The sequence below is a fragment of the Erinaceus europaeus genome, chromosome 6 (genome assembly GCF_950295315.1).
Source record: "Erinaceus europaeus chromosome 6, mEriEur2.1, whole genome shotgun sequence".
Classification (NCBI taxonomy): Eukaryota; Metazoa; Chordata; class Mammalia; order Eulipotyphla; family Erinaceidae; genus Erinaceus; species Erinaceus europaeus.
Genome location: NC_080167.1, coordinates 22067374 through 22083088, shown reverse-complemented (window position 1 = coordinate 22083088; position 15715 = coordinate 22067374). Strand labels below are relative to the sequence as shown.

The window sequence follows — 15715 nt, the reverse complement described above, 5'->3', positions numbered from 1 at the left end:
TGGACCTCCCATTCTGATTGGCTCTAATCCTATACTTTGCTCTCTCATAAGCCTTGTTCTCATTATTTTTTTTAATTCTCCCATGTTTAATCTCTCTTATACAAAGGTTCCTAAATGAATGACATCTCACAAACCACCTCCCAGAATCAAGTCAAGGTAATATTTCTTCTTCAGACTCCTAAATCCTCTAAACTTCTGATTAGCAGGAAGTAGCTAGAATGGTCTCATTACCTGACTTCTACATATACTCTTTAAGGGTCTGGAATGAAGGAGACATTACTGAGGCCTGACCCCCTACTATCAAGGAAAGAACCTATCTCACTCAAACTGATCAAAGGGGACATACTTGGAACAAAGTGACCTCTCACCCATATTGGAAAATGTATCTTGCTTCTTTCTGCTTGAGACACACACCAGATACTTTTCTCCCAGGGAAGCAGAAACAAAATACTTAAATAGAAAAATTGGAAGGGCCCATAAACATGCCTAAAATCCCTAAAAAGAGAGATTTTTCCTGAGGTATCAGTGACATAGATGACTCCCTGAGTTAGATTTGGTTCCAAACTGACTAGAATGACAGTGGAAGACAGAGAGACACAGGGGACATTTTTGGTCTCATTTCCTTATAGGTCTGGAGCACTGTGTAACCAACATTGCTGCTGTGCCAAATATTACAGTAATAGTCAGCCTCATCGTCAGCCTGGAGCCCAGAGATGAGCAGAAGTCCTGCATTTTTTGAGGTGTCTTTGGATCCAGAGAAGCAGCTGGGGACTCCAGAGCCCTGGTGCTTACTTGAGTCAGAGTAATAGGGCAGGAGATAACTGGGAGGGCCCCCTTCCTTCTGCTGGTACCAGTATATATCTTTGCTGCCAACATTGATATCACTGCTCAGGGTGCATGTGAGTCTGGCTGTTGATCCAGGAGATGCTGAGAGGGAGGGAGGCTGAGTCACCATAGACTGGGAGAGGGAACCTGCAAACACAGACACTTACGATTGATTATACAGGTATATCAGAGTCAGTGGGGTTAATCTGGTTCAGAATCTACTCCTACCTTGAAAATGAGAGAGGAACGAAAGAAATAGAAGAGCCCTGGCCATGGTGCTTTCTATTCCCTGAATCCACAGTGTGGCTGGGCTGCCCAATGCCTCCTTTTCTTCTCTACATTTGGCCAGAGGAGTTGTTTATATAAATTACTTTCCATCCAGTGACTGCTTAACCCCTCAGAACTCAGATGCTAGAGTTCAGTTCACACCCTCAATTGAGGAAGATGGAGAATTGCTTTGCCTCTTGGGACTCTCTGGTAGGAAGCACCTGTTGATACCATGAAAACATACTTTAGAGAAACATCAGATACCAAAGAAAACACAGCTCCTGAGTCCTTGTTAGTGAGCACTCTTTCAGGCACTGGCTTCTTTAACTGAAAGATCTTCAGTGAAAGATGACCGAGGGATGAAATGGCAGTCTAAGAGTGCCCCCTTCTGACCTCGGTGCACACTCCAGGAGCCAAATCACTGAAAGCCTAGCTTATTTTCTTTAGCTTTTCAGGTCACAGTCTATATTCACACACCCTTGACTACGCAATAATTTAAATCTCAGTGAAAGCTGTTCAGTGATGATTAAAGGTAGATGGTAAATGATATACCCTAATACAATATCTTAGAGATTGTGTAAACATATTATTCAGTTGTACATAATTATCAATGGATATGTCTTTAGGATTTCTAAACAAATGAAAATTAAACAATAGATTCCAGTTACTCTCAAGATGCTTCCTGCTTTAATTTCCTATATTTTAAGAGAGCTTATTACTAATTGACAAGGTAAAAAATTATAATGGTTAGATCAGTGGGGTTTACAGTTAATTGTATTTATATACATTTCCCATATTTTGGAGCTACTCTCTTCCCTGATCCAGATTTCTAGTCTTATATCCAACTCTGACCCTTTGTCCCCAGACAATACCTTTAGCCCACCTGCATGTTAGCTGTTGGGCTCAGGCAAAAATTAGTAAAGTCATGACCCCATTGGAATATACTTAAAAAGTCTTCCTAACTTTTTCCATAATAGAGATCTCAAATCTCATTATATATAATTTTTTTTTTACCAGAACACTTCTCAGCTCTGGCTTATGGTGGTATGGGTGATTGAACCTGGGTCTTTGGAGTCTCAGTCATGAGAATTTCATTGCATAACCATTATGTTATCTACTCCCACCTCATTTGATATATTCTTACTTCTAGGTTCCTGATTATTTAACAATTTGTTCTGCTTTATATCTTAATGGCTTTTAGCCACTAAGTTAAAGATACTATCATGACACTAACCTAACTTCCCTGGACAGATGATCTCACCAATGTGTCCTGGAACCCCACCTCCCTAGAGCCCTCCCTCACTAGGGAAAGATAGAAACTGGCTGGGAGTATGGAATGGCCTGTCAACACCCGTGTCCAGTGGAGAAGCAATTACAGAAGCCAGACCTTCTATACCCCATATTGATCTTGGGTCCATACTCCCAGAGGGATAAAGAATAGAAAAGCTTTCAATGGTGGGGATGGGATACAGAACTCAGGTCATGGGAATTGTATGGAATTGCAACACTCTTATCGTATAACCTTGTCAATCATTATTAAATCTATGAATTAAAATTATAATGAATGCTAAGACCTGCAGTAGCAGTGCTGAATAATGCCATGTTGCAGAATTATTACGGGCATTCTAGAGATAAATCCAGATCTGAAATTCTCACACAGTTACTTATTGACTTCTGTCTTTCACTCTATTAAGTGTCGAACCTTCTCCGCTCATATAGAGAGCTAAAAATGCCACTCATTCCTCAGGATACAACACTGGTGATTTGGGAATCAAGGAGCAGTGTCAACAGCATTTTATGAAATATTTGACTAAGGAGTTGAATGTTTGATTTTGATCTTTCACTTAATAGTCACAAGGCAACCACGGGATGCCACCACTCAACTTCCTCACAATCTGTGCACAGATTCTCCTTGATCGTCCCACTACCTGCTCCATTGTAGGTCCCTGAGTGTAGGTTCCTATTCCTTCTATGAGACCATCAGTGTATATCCTGTGTTATGATAGTTGACTACTGACTGCATCACTTTATGGGGTACTTGAGATATTCAGAAAACAAGTGGGAAGGGGGTGATAGAGAGTGATAGAGACAGAGACTCCTGTAGCACTGCTTCACTACTTGCAAAGCTTCCCCCCTGCAGGTGCGGGCCAGGGCCTCAAACCTGGGTCCTTGCGTGTTGTAACATTCACTCAAACAGGTGTGCCACCACCTGGCCCTTTCTATTCCTAATTTGTAATATCATTTTACCTCCAGGAACAATTTTATCATGGAAGTAAATATTGAGAAGAGGGAAGACACCCTGTATTCTAACCTCCTCCACAGCCATACACACACACACACACACACACACACACACACACACACACACACACACACACACACACAATGCTTATCCTACTTACTCATGTTCTGAATGTGATGGTTTAGGGCCTGTCCAACTAGAAATCTTCCCAGAAACAAGTAAGGAAGAATGTATTAAAATTATCTCAAGGGAACCCAAAACAAAAATCTGAAATGTGGCAGACATTGTTGATAACCAAGCTACTTGAACTTGAGAGAAATGGGAATGAACAGGTTGGAAATAGCCTGGGTTTCAGAGGAGAGAAAGCAGAGATGAATGAAGAGATCTTTTTTTAAAAATTTATTTATAAAATGGAAATATTCAAAAGACCACAGGATAAGAGGGGTACAATTCTACATAATTCACACCACCAGAGCTCTGTATCCCATCCCTTCCCTCTGATAACTTTCAAGGGGTCTACTGTGTTGTTCCTGATGGAGATGACCAGTAACAATGGAGGGAGGATCTGTATATCAGCCCATCACGTCTGTTTGGGAATCTCAGGACTCCTCCACTAGGGCCCCAGCTGATGTGGTGGCCTGATAGTGACTAAAGAGTCATCATTAAAGTATGCCAGTCTCTTGCCCTTATTCACCTTTTGCAATCTTTACTTTGATAAGTTTAGCTTTGGAGTTACTGAGAGAAGTATAATAGGAAGTAGGTGAGGAGGGTGTCTAAGTCTAAGTAGACACTGTTTCATGATGGACATTATGTTGTCTTTATAGGTCTTTCTACTTGCTTGCTGCATATACTGACTCACTGCAGTCTATTGTGAACCTCCTGCTTTGTCTATAGTGCCTATATTTCCCCCAGTCAAGGGAACTCTAGGGTGGGGCTCATTTTCCTGCATGCTTCTCTCAATTCATACCAAATGATATTGCATCTGCTGATCCCAATCTAATCATCGCAACAAGTACAACCTCAGCATGCCTCACTTCAGACTGTGTCCAGAGATGTCAGTCGTGGAATATCAACCCTTCAGCCTCATTATTCGGGTGAGACCTTTCCTTTCTCATAAGATTCTCTAATTCCATTTCAGGTGGTTCACTTCCTAACAAAGTCCCAAAACCTAGATGTAGACCAGGTCCCATGAGATAGAGCATATGTTCACATGTATCTATAAATTAGGGCAAAATATATACCTGAAAGCAAAAGTCTACTTGTTTTTTAAATGCTAAACCTGGGTATCAGGTGTTGGCACACCTAGGTGAGCACAAATGTTACAATGCACAAGGACCGAGGTCCAAGCCTCCAGTCCCCACCTACAGGGAGAAATATTTTTGAGTGGTGAAGCAGGCCTGCCTGTGTCTGTCTCTTTCCCTCTGTGTTTCCCTTCCCTCTTGATTTATGGCTGCCTCTACTCAATAAATAAATAAAGATAAAAAGTAAAGAAGATCTAGTTAAAGAACAAGTTTTCTTTTTTGTATTTATGATATTTATATTCTTATTCCTTCCTTTAGTTGTTTATTTATTATTAGAGAGAGAGAAACATACACCTGTAGGTCTACTTACCACTCATGAGACTTTACCCTTGTAGGTGGGGACTAGATGCTTGAATCCCGTTTCTTCGGCATGGCAATGTGTGCACTTAACCAGGAGCAACACCACCTGGCCCCCTTCACCCATTCATTTTCCAAATGACTTAATCTGCCTTTTTAAAAATTCAAAATGACAGTAGTAAAATATTATATATTACACACTTAAATTTGACAAGTTCTTGCTTTTCAGCTTTACACTCCTGTATATCACAGAGGAGATAACCTAACAGTTATGCAACAAGACTTTTTTCCTTAAGGCTCCAAAGTCCTAGATTCAATCTCTTGCTCCATCATAAGTAAGAGCTGAGCAGTGTTCTGGCAAACACAAAAACAAATATACAAAAAAACACAAACAACACTGTTCACGGTTCCTTTAAATATTTACCCTTTCCTCTAAATGAGTGACAGAAAGCATCACTAACTTCTTTAACATTTACTCAGATTAAACCCAAAGGGCATTTACAGATATCTGCCAAAATCTCATTGGGGTGCTAGTTAGAAGAAACCTTGAAATAATTGCAAACTTGTTAGAAGAAATGTGATGGCCTTACATTTTGTTATCTCTGCCACAAGCCCCCCTGCAGATGGCACTTCTCCATTTTGTCTCCCTCCTTACTTAACTATTATGCATTTGGCAATGTAAGATATTTTGTTATTCCATTGAGGTATGCTCTAACTAACTCATAAAACTGAGTGATTCTTAAAGTCAGTGTCACACTCTTTTCTATCTACCTACTAAGGATAACAAGTTTGTATTGCAACATTGATGCCCCCTAAAACAGACCTTAGTCTATGGGAAGTTGTTTGTCTAATCCTATGTGGAAATTGTATTAATGGAGAACCACAGGTGTAAGTCCACACAGTACACTACACAGGGAGATATTTGGTAGCTCCAGAAAAATCTGTTTGTAGGGTGTGATTGTTTTCATTTGACTCTGACTTCAAACACAGGAACACCATGTGTTAGCCCTGCCAAACTTAAATTAGTGGAGGTATTTAATATAACATGCTCAGCAATATCCACACCCTTCAAGTTTTTACAGTGCCTCATGCAAACAATGTGATGGACCAGGGCCATCATCCAGTCAATATACTTCATTTTTTTTTCCAGATAAGTAGAAGATCTTGAAGGAAATGTGATGACAGAAGATTCAGCTGCTACTCTGGAAGACAAGTAGTCACATGGAGAATTTGTGCAGGAAATGTCATGAGGACTGCAGGAAGATGGGTCTGCTGTTGATGAAGCAGATTCCAGAAATGACCTGTGTCATGAATAACTCAGAGGTGGTTCTTTGATGCAAAGCGTACAGGAGAGGTTTTGGTCTCAGTTCCTCATAGGTCTGGAGCACAGTGATACCAATATTGTCACTGTGCCAGATACTACAGTGATAGTCAGCCTCATCGTCAGCCTGGAGCCCAGAGATGAGCAGAAGTCCTGCATTTTTTGAGGTGTCTTTGGATCCAGAGAAGCGGCTGGGGACTCCAGAGCCCTGGTGCATATTTGAGTCAGAGTAGTAGTGCAGGAGATACCTGGGAGAACTCCCATCCTTCTGCTGGTACCAGTATATATGTTTGCTGCCAACATTGATATCACTGCTTAGGGTGCATGTGAGTCTGGCTGTTGATGCAGGAGATGCAGAGAGGGAGGGCGGCTGAGTCACCATAGACTGGGAGGGAACCTGCAAACACAGAAACTTATGTTGATTATACAGGTATATCAGAGTCAGTGGGGTTGAGAAGGTTGTCCAGTATGATCTGGCTCAGAACCTACTCCTATCCTACCTGTAAAATGAGAGAAGAACAAAAAGCAGAGAAGAGCCCTGGCCATGGTGCTCTCTGTCCCCTGAGTCCACAGTGTGTCTGGACTGCTTAATGCCTCCTTTTCTTCTCCACACTTGGTCTGAGGAGGAGCTTTTTATGCAAATATATTTTTACCCAAAGATTGTCCAAACCCTTCAGGGCTCTGGTGCTAGAGCTCATTTCACATCCTCAACTGAGAAATCTGGAGAATTCCTTCACCTCTTGGAACACCCTCATAGGTATCACCCTACTGCCACCACAAAAATGTACTTTTCAGAGAACCTTCACACTCCGGAGGAGACGGGACACCCAAATCTTTGTCACTGAGCACTCTCAGACACTGGCTGCTTCAACTGATTGATTTTCACTTGACAGTAACAGAGGAATGGAAAGACTGTTTTTGAGTGCCCACTTCTGACCTCAGTACACAGTCCCAGAACCAAATCCCTGAGAGCCCAGCCCTATTCTTCTGCTCTTTAGGTCAAAGTCTCTATTCAGACATCCAGGACTTTAACAATGAGTCAACTAACACTCAGTGAGAATTCTTCAGTCATAATTATAAGTAGATGCTCAATAAAAGATTCAAATATCATATATTAGAGATTGTGCACAAATATTAAGCAATGGTATATAATTAGTTACACATATCTATTTTGAATATGTAAGCAAGTTACTCTCAAGATACTTTGTGAATTAACTTACTATATTTGAAAAGAACTTATTATTAACTGACACAGTAAAGGAATTATAATGAATGCTAAGACCCCCAGCAAGTGTGTTGAATAATGTCATGTTGCAAAATTACTGTAGACATTCTAGAGAACCATCAAGATCTACAATTGAATTCTCACACCATCACCGATTGACTGCTGTATGTCACTCAGTTAAGTGTAGAACCTTCTCTTTCCTTCCATATAGAGAGCTAAAAACACCACTCATCCCTCAAGACATGTGACAGTAGTGATTGGCGAGTCTAGGGACTAGAGACAATAACACTTTAAGGAGTATTTGACTGAAAAGTCAAACATTTCCATTCCAGCTCTCACTCAATCATGACAGAGCAACCACAGGATGCCAGAACCCAACTCCCTCACAGTCTGTGCAGATTATCTCTTTGATCTTTCCACCTCCTGCCCCATTCTAGAGACCCAAGTGTAAGTGTCTATACTGGCCACAAGTCCATCAGTATTTCTCCTGTGTTGTATAATCTGTGATATAACTCAATTTAATACCCACTAACTAGTCAGTGGCAACTCCCACAGAAATTCATTAAGAATGAATTTCTGATCTCTGAGCTTAGAGTCACTCAGACTTCATCCTCCGATACAGTAAAAACACTGAAACACTATTCAAATGCTATATGTGAGTGGTTATTACTTCTTTTTTCCCTTCTTTGGTGGCCTTTTTTGTTTTTAATGAGAACAGTGATTAGCTTTTTAAAATTATTTATTTATTTATTTATTTATTTATTTGTTATTGGATAGAGACAGAGAGAAATTGAGAGGGAAGGGGGAGATAGAGAGGAAGAGAGACAGAGAGACACTTACAGACCTGCTTCTCTGCCTGTAAAGTGACTCCCCTGCAGGTGGGGAGCCAGGGGCTTGAACTGGGATCCTAACTGGTTCTTGCACTTTGTGCCACATGCGCTTAACTCATTGTGCTAACACCGACTCCCAGTGATTACCTTTTTTTGCCCTATTTTCAGAGAGGGGACAGAACATGAAAGCTCTGATGGCCAGGGTTGAAAATATTTTGCTTGGTGCTGGGCTGTGGCACACCAGGTTAGGAACAAATATTATCGCATTTGCTCCCCCTGATTCCCACCTGTAGGTGGTATACTTTATGAGTGGTGACGCAGGTCTGCAGGTGTCTCTCTTTCTCACTCCATCTCTATTTCCCCATCCTCTCTCAATTTCTCTCAGCGCTAGTCAATAAAGTAGAGGAAATATGCATGTTGTTTTTCATTATTCTATCTCCGCAGACCAACGAGTAGGCAACATTTCTTTCCTATCCACCTGCCTCCATTTTTTTCTATTTTATTTATTTAAAAAGAGATAGAGATAACCCATGGTGGAGAGAAAGATAGAGGAGTTGAGAAATGGAAACAGTTGCCACACAGCTTTATTGCTCTTGAATCTATCCTCCTATAAGTCAGTGCTTGGGGATTGAGCCCTTATAACACGTGCTGTCAGCCAAGTGTGCCACTGCCTGGCTCAGCTGGATCACTTATTTCTAGGACTGGAGATTATATAAATATTTGACAAATTCAAATTGAACCAAATTACATGGAATAAAATTTGATTTTCATAAAATCAATTTTATCAGTGTAATTTTCATGATGATATTTTCCTTTACCTGCTTTATTTCTATTTTCATTTTTAGCAGCTTATTTTGCTTATACAGATATTTCACTGAGAAGAGAAGCTAGTCAATAAGACAGCCTGTCCTTGTTGCAGCTGTGTGTGAAATGATTATGATGTCTTTTATATTCTAAAGTAAAGCACCTATTTAGAAGGCTTGTTCAAAGACATAAAGTAGCTCCATCTGATTTTTTTAAATTAAATACATATCAGGTGGCCTCACACAATTGAGTGCTGTTTGATCATCCTCCTTGAAACACAGTACAAATTGTCCACTGCTGTCCAGCACTGTTCTTGTATATACACTTTGCTATTTCCTCAGTTACTATGGTTATAGATAGAGTCCTTGAAACCTGCTGGTTTCATTTGAACAAACTGGAATCTTCTATTCCTGATTTATGACATCTTTTTACCTTTAGGGACAAATTTACCATGAATATTGAGAAGGGGAAAGTGACCCTGTACTCTAACTTCCTCCACTGCCAAGAAATGAAGATCCATATGCCAATCATGTTCTGAATGAGATGATTCAGAGCATGCTGATTTAGGAATCTTCCCAGAAACATGTAAGGAAGGCTCTCAAACTTTCTCCAGGGAACCCAAATCACAGATACTAAAACGTGACAGACACTGTTGATAACCTAGATACCTGAACTCAAGAGAAATGGGCATAAATAGAACTGAATGTAGACTTGTTTCTGAGGTGAGAAAGTAGAAAAAAGGGATGCTATCCCTTTAAATATTTACCCTTTCTCTTGAATGAGTAACAGAAAGCATCACTAATTTCTTTAACAGTGATTCAGATTAAATCCAATAGGCATTCATAGCACTGATAATTAAATCCATTGTGAATCAAATTCTGGAGTGCTAATATTTAATGAGGTGATTAAGTGTTTTTCATCAGAAATATAAACAAGTGACTAAAGAAAGCATCAATACCTTCTCAAAAGTATTCTACTATAGAAAACTTGCAAGAACTACAGTTTTGGGGTCAACACTAGGGATCTGTTGGTATCAGCCTGCACTTTAAAATCCAACACTGTTACTGGTTGCTGAGCAGGATAAGGTGATTATCTGTCCTTCAGACCCTGACACTGAGGCCTCCAGATGGCGCCCTTGGCCCTGGAAGAGAGGTCTGAGACACAGTGTCAAGTCCAATGTAACTCTTCACTGCAAGTACTCAGACGAAAGGGGGACTCTTCCCCTTGAACAACCTTAGTGATGTTTCCTGCTTTCACTGTCCAGTTAGTAAGGCTGAGAGTCCAGGATGGTGGAGACACTGCAGGTTCTGCTTCTGAGCCTACAAGTGAAGGGATTGTACCAGATTGCTTGTTGCTGGGCTGTGGCACACCAGGTTAAGAACAAATACTATCATATTTGATTCCCTTGCTTTCCACATGCTATACTTCATGAATAGTGAAGCAGATCTGCAGTTGTCTCTCCTTCTCTCTCCACCTCTATTTCCCCATTCTCTCATTTCTAACCAATAAAATAGAGAAAATGTATATCTTGGTTGACATTATGCTATCTCCACAGACCATGAGTTTTTATTTACTTAGAAAAAGACAGAGATAAATCAAGATGGAGGGAAAGATAATGGGATAGAGAAATGGACACAGCTGCAACACAGCTTTGTTGCTCCTGAACCTATTCTCCTGCAAGTCAGCACTTGGAGCTTGAACCCTTGTAACATGTGCTTTCCAGCTGCCTGGCCCAGCTGTGTCACTTCTTTCTAGGATGGGAGATTGTTCAAATAAATTTTCAGTTCAAATTGAATAAGATTACACTGAATAAAATTTTATTTTCCTAAAATCAATTTTATTTGTGTATTTTTATTGGTGATTTTGTTTCTTTACCTGCTTTCTTTTTTTCTTTCTCACCAGCCTACTTTACTTACATACACATTTGACGGAGAAGAGAAGCTGTGAGACAGGGCAGCCTGTCCTTATTGCTGGTGTGTGAAATGATTATGATGTCATTTATGTTCTATGGTAAAGCACCTAGTTCAAAGACATAAAGTATCTTCACCTGATTTTTTTTTTTTTTTTTTTTTTTAGTAAAGTATATATCCGATGGTCTCACACAACTCAGTGCTGGTGGATCTCCCTACTTGGTGCACAGTAAAATTTTTCAAATACTGTCCTACACTGTTCTTATTTATACATTTCTTCATTTACAATGGTTATAGATGTGATGACATGATAAGCACCTGATATGAATGAAGAGATTCATGACCTTTTGGCCATTTAACTGATAGATATCTGCTAAGATTCCACTAGGGCTCTTTTTGGAAGAAATATTGAAACATTGCAAGCTTGTTAGAAGAAATCTGTTGGACTTACAGTTTGTTATCTCTGCCACAATCATTGTGCAGATGGTGCTTCTCCATTTTGTCTCCCTCATTAATGATTGATTATGCCTTTTGCTGATATAAGAGAATTTCCTTTGATGTGTCCTGTGACTAACTAATAAAACTCAGCAGATTAAAAGATAACTCAGTAGATTCTGGAAATTTACTACACTCTTTTTTTTTTTTTGAATTTCATTATTGGGGCCACTCTTTTTTTTTTAATCTACCTACTAGATTATCACAAGTATGAGTGCCACTTTGACCCCACCCCCACCCCCATTAAAACAAACCTGAGACTTTGAGCAGTTCTTTGATTATATAATCCTATATGGGAACTGTAGTCATGGAGAGTCAGAGTGTAAGCCACATAATACACTATCCAAGGAAGATATTTTGGCATCCCCACATTAATCCTAGCTGAGTGTGTGACTTTCTGTTTACATAAGAATTTATGTGCTGTTCCTGCCAAACATACATTAATGGGGATATTTACTATAACATTCTCAGCAATATTCACATGCTTCTAGTTTCTACAGTGCCTCATGAACACAATATGTGCTGATCCAGTGATATCATTCAGGCAATATATTTCATTTGAATTAATTGATTACTTAATTACATAAAAGATCTTGAAGGGAACCTAATGACAGGAGAGTCAGCTGCTGCTCCGAGATTCAATAGTAGTTTCTGGAAATTGGGCTCATGATGAGTGCAGGGAGCTGAGCTTACTGGTGGTGAAGCAGATTCCAGAAATTGCCTGTGTCATGAATGTCTCAGAAGTGATACTTTGATGTAGAGAGACACAGGAGAGGTTTTGGTCTCAGTTCTTCATAGGTCTGGAGCACTGTGTAACCAGTATTGTCACTGGGCCAGACCATACAGTAATAGTCAGCCTCATCCTCAGCCTGGAGCCCAGAGATGAGCAGAAGTCCTACATTTTTTGAGGTGTCTTTAGATCCAGAGAAGCGACTCGGGACCCCAGAGCCTTGGGGCTTTTCTGATTCAGAATAGTAGTACAGGAGAAACCTCAGAGGATTCAGATCCTTCTGCTGATACCAGTAAATATTATAACTGCTGACATCAAGGCCACTGCTCAGGGTGCATGTGAGTCTGGCTGTTGATCCAAGAGATGCAGAGAGCGTGGGAGGCTGAGTCACCATAGACTGGGAGAGGGAACCTGCAAACACAGAAGCTTATGGTTGATTATACAGGTATCTCAGAGCCAGTGAGGTTAAGAAGGTTGTTCAGTGTGATCTGGCTCAGAACCTACTCCTATCCTACCTGTAAAATGAGAGAAGAACAAAAGGAAGAGAAGAGCCCTGGCCATGGTGCTCTCTGTCCCCTGAGTCCACAGTGTGACTGGGCTGCCAGTGTCCCTTTCTTCTCCACACTTGGTCAGAGGAGGAGCTGTTTATGCAGATATATTTTCACCCAGACACTGTCCAACCCCTTCAGAGCTCTGCTGCTAGAGCTCAGTTCACACCCTCAACTGAGAAAGATGGAGAATTGCTGCACCTCTTGGGACACCCTCATAGGTGTCACCCTATTGACACCACAAAAATGTACTTTTCAGAGAAGCTTCACACATCAGAGGAGACTGGACTCCAAATCTTTGTCACCGAGCACTCTCTCAGACACTGGCTGCTTCAGTTGATTGATTTTCACTGAACAGTAACAGGGGGTGAAAAGACTAAGAGTGCCCCTTTCTAAACTCAGTGCACAGTCCCAGAACCAAATCCCTGAGAGCCCAGCTCTTTTCTTCTGCTCTTTAGGTAAAAGTCTCTATTCAGACATCCATGGCTATGGCAATTATTTAACATTCTGTGAGAATTCTCCAGTCTAAATTGTAAATAGAGTCTCAATGAAAGATTCAAATATCATATATCAGAGACTGTGCAAACATATTAAGCAGTGGTATATAATTAGTTATCCATATCTATTTTGAATTTCTATACAAATACAAATTAAACAATAGATTCCAATTACTCTCAAGAAATTTTGTGATTTTACTTCCTATAATTGAACAAAATTTATCATTACTTGAAAAAAGTAAAGGAATTATAATGAATGCTAAGATCCCCAGCAGCTGTGCTGAATAATGCCATGGTGTAGAGTAAATGTAGACATTCTAGAGATGCATTCAGATTATGATTAGAATCTCACAACTTCATTTATTGACTTCTGTCTTTCCCTCTGTTAAGTGCAGAAACTTCTCATATAAGCTGCTAAAATCTCCACTCATTCATCAAAATATTTAATAGCTGGGGTTTGGGAGACTAAGAAATAGTGAACTTTGCTATTCCAGCTTTTGGTAGGTCATTACAGGACAACCACAGAATGCCAGAAGTCAATTCCCTCACAGTCTGTGAACAGCATCTCTTTGATATTCCAACCCTCTAGCCAATTCCTGGTCCATGAATTTAGGTGCCTATACCTAATGCCAGGCAGTCAGTCAGTTATGTGTTATGATCTGCCATATAACTCAATTTATACTCCACCACCTAGCTGGTGATATTTCCCATACTAAGAATGATATTTTAGATCTCTATGCTTAGAGTTATTCAAAGTTCATCCCCATAAAGATGCAGTAAAAACACTGAAACACCACTTAAATGACACATGTGAGTGATCACCACTTATTTTCCTTTCTTCTTTCTTTGTGTGTCTTGTGTGTATTTTTTTTTCATCCAATGATCAGCTTCTTTACAGTGTATCCAGAGAAGGATTGAATCTAGGGACTCTGATTGCCATATATGAGAATATTTTTCTTGGTGCGGGGCTGTGGCACCAAGCGGGGGTTAAGAACAAATACTAACACATTAGATCCCCCTGGTCCTTACCTGCATGAGTGATGAAGCAGGTCTGCCAGTCTGTTTCTTTTTCCCTCCATCTCTGTCTCCCCATACTCTGTCAATTTCTTTCTGTTCTACTCAATAAAATAGAGAAAATGTGCATTTTTCTTGTTATTATGCTATCTCCCAAGATCATTGTGTAGGTAATATTTCTTTCCTAGATCCCTGCTCACTTATTTTTTTAATATTCTTTTTATTTAGAAAGAGACAGAGATAAACCAAGATGGAGGGAAAGCTAGATGAATTGAAAAATGGAAAAAAGCTGCAACACTATTTATTGCACCTGAATCTGTCCTCCTGCAAGTCAGTGCTTGGGACCTGTGCCCTTAAAACATGTGCTCTCCAGCAAGTGCACCCCTGCCTGGCACAGCTGTAGACTGTGCAAATAAAGGGTTGATAAATTCAAATAGAATAAAATTGCATCAATAAAATTTGTTTTTCTTCAAATCAATTTTATTACTGTATTTTTATTGTAATTTTGTTTCTTTACCTGCCTTAGTTCTGTTTTCATTTTCAAAAACTTACTTTGTTTATATACACATTTCACTGTGAATAGAAGTTGTGCAACAGGGCAGCCTGTCCTTACTGCAGGTGTGTGTGAAATGAGTATGATGTCTTTTTAAAAATTATTTTGTTGTTTTCTCTGGGCTGGCTTCACGGGCAGGTAACAGACGACCAGGGACACAAGGCTGAGCGGAGAAGCTGTATTTCTTTATTCACGAGCCAACGGTTCAAAAACTAATCTAATCTAATCACCACACAATTCTGTCCTCCATCTTTCTCCTCCTGCAACAGAGTCAGGAACCCAGGAAGTATGTAGCATAGGGGGTGGGGAGAAGGAAGAAACGCGAAAAGGCAAAGACTAAACCAAAATCTCATAGAGGCAGGGGGAGTGAGACCAAAATAATGTAACAGAATGATCATGTAAATAGACCACAATGTCAAGCAATGTAACAGAAGGGATCCCAGAAGCAGAACTAGAAGCATACCAACATTATTTTATTTATAAAATGGAAATACTGACAAGACCATACCACACAATTCCCACCACAAGAACTTCCTATCCCATCCCCTCCCTTGATAGCTTTCCTATTCTTTAACCCTCTGGGAACATGGACCCAGGATCTTTATGGGCTGCAGAAAGTGGAAGGTCTGGCTTCTTTAATTGCTTCCCTGCTGAACATGGGTGTTGGCAGGTCAATCCATACTCCCAGCTTTTATCTCTCTTTCCCTATTGGATGCAGAGTTCCAGGACTCATTGGTGGGGTCATCTGCCCAGGAATGTCAGGTTAGCATCATGGTAGCATCATGGCAGCATCTGCAATCTGGTGGTTGAAAGTGAGTTAATATATAAAGCCAAACAAATTTTGACAAATCATGAA

General features: G+C 40.2%; 2 gene segments (V, D, J or C); both read right to left on the bottom strand.

The window, feature by feature from the left end:
- Positions 1 to 568: 568 nt before the first annotated feature.
- On the bottom strand, positions 569 to 6814 carry LOC107523462 (immunoglobulin lambda variable 5-45-like). The segment is given in 2 exon segments: positions 569 to 972; positions 6754 to 6814. Coding segments are annotated over 2 exon segments (450 nt in total).
- A 5440-nt stretch (positions 6815 to 12254) lies between these two features.
- LOC132539056 (immunoglobulin lambda variable 5-37-like) lies at positions 12255 to 12827 on the bottom strand. The segment is given in 2 exon segments: positions 12255 to 12658; positions 12763 to 12827. Coding segments are annotated over 2 exon segments (450 nt in total).
- Between the last annotated feature and the right edge of the window lie 2888 nt (positions 12828 to 15715).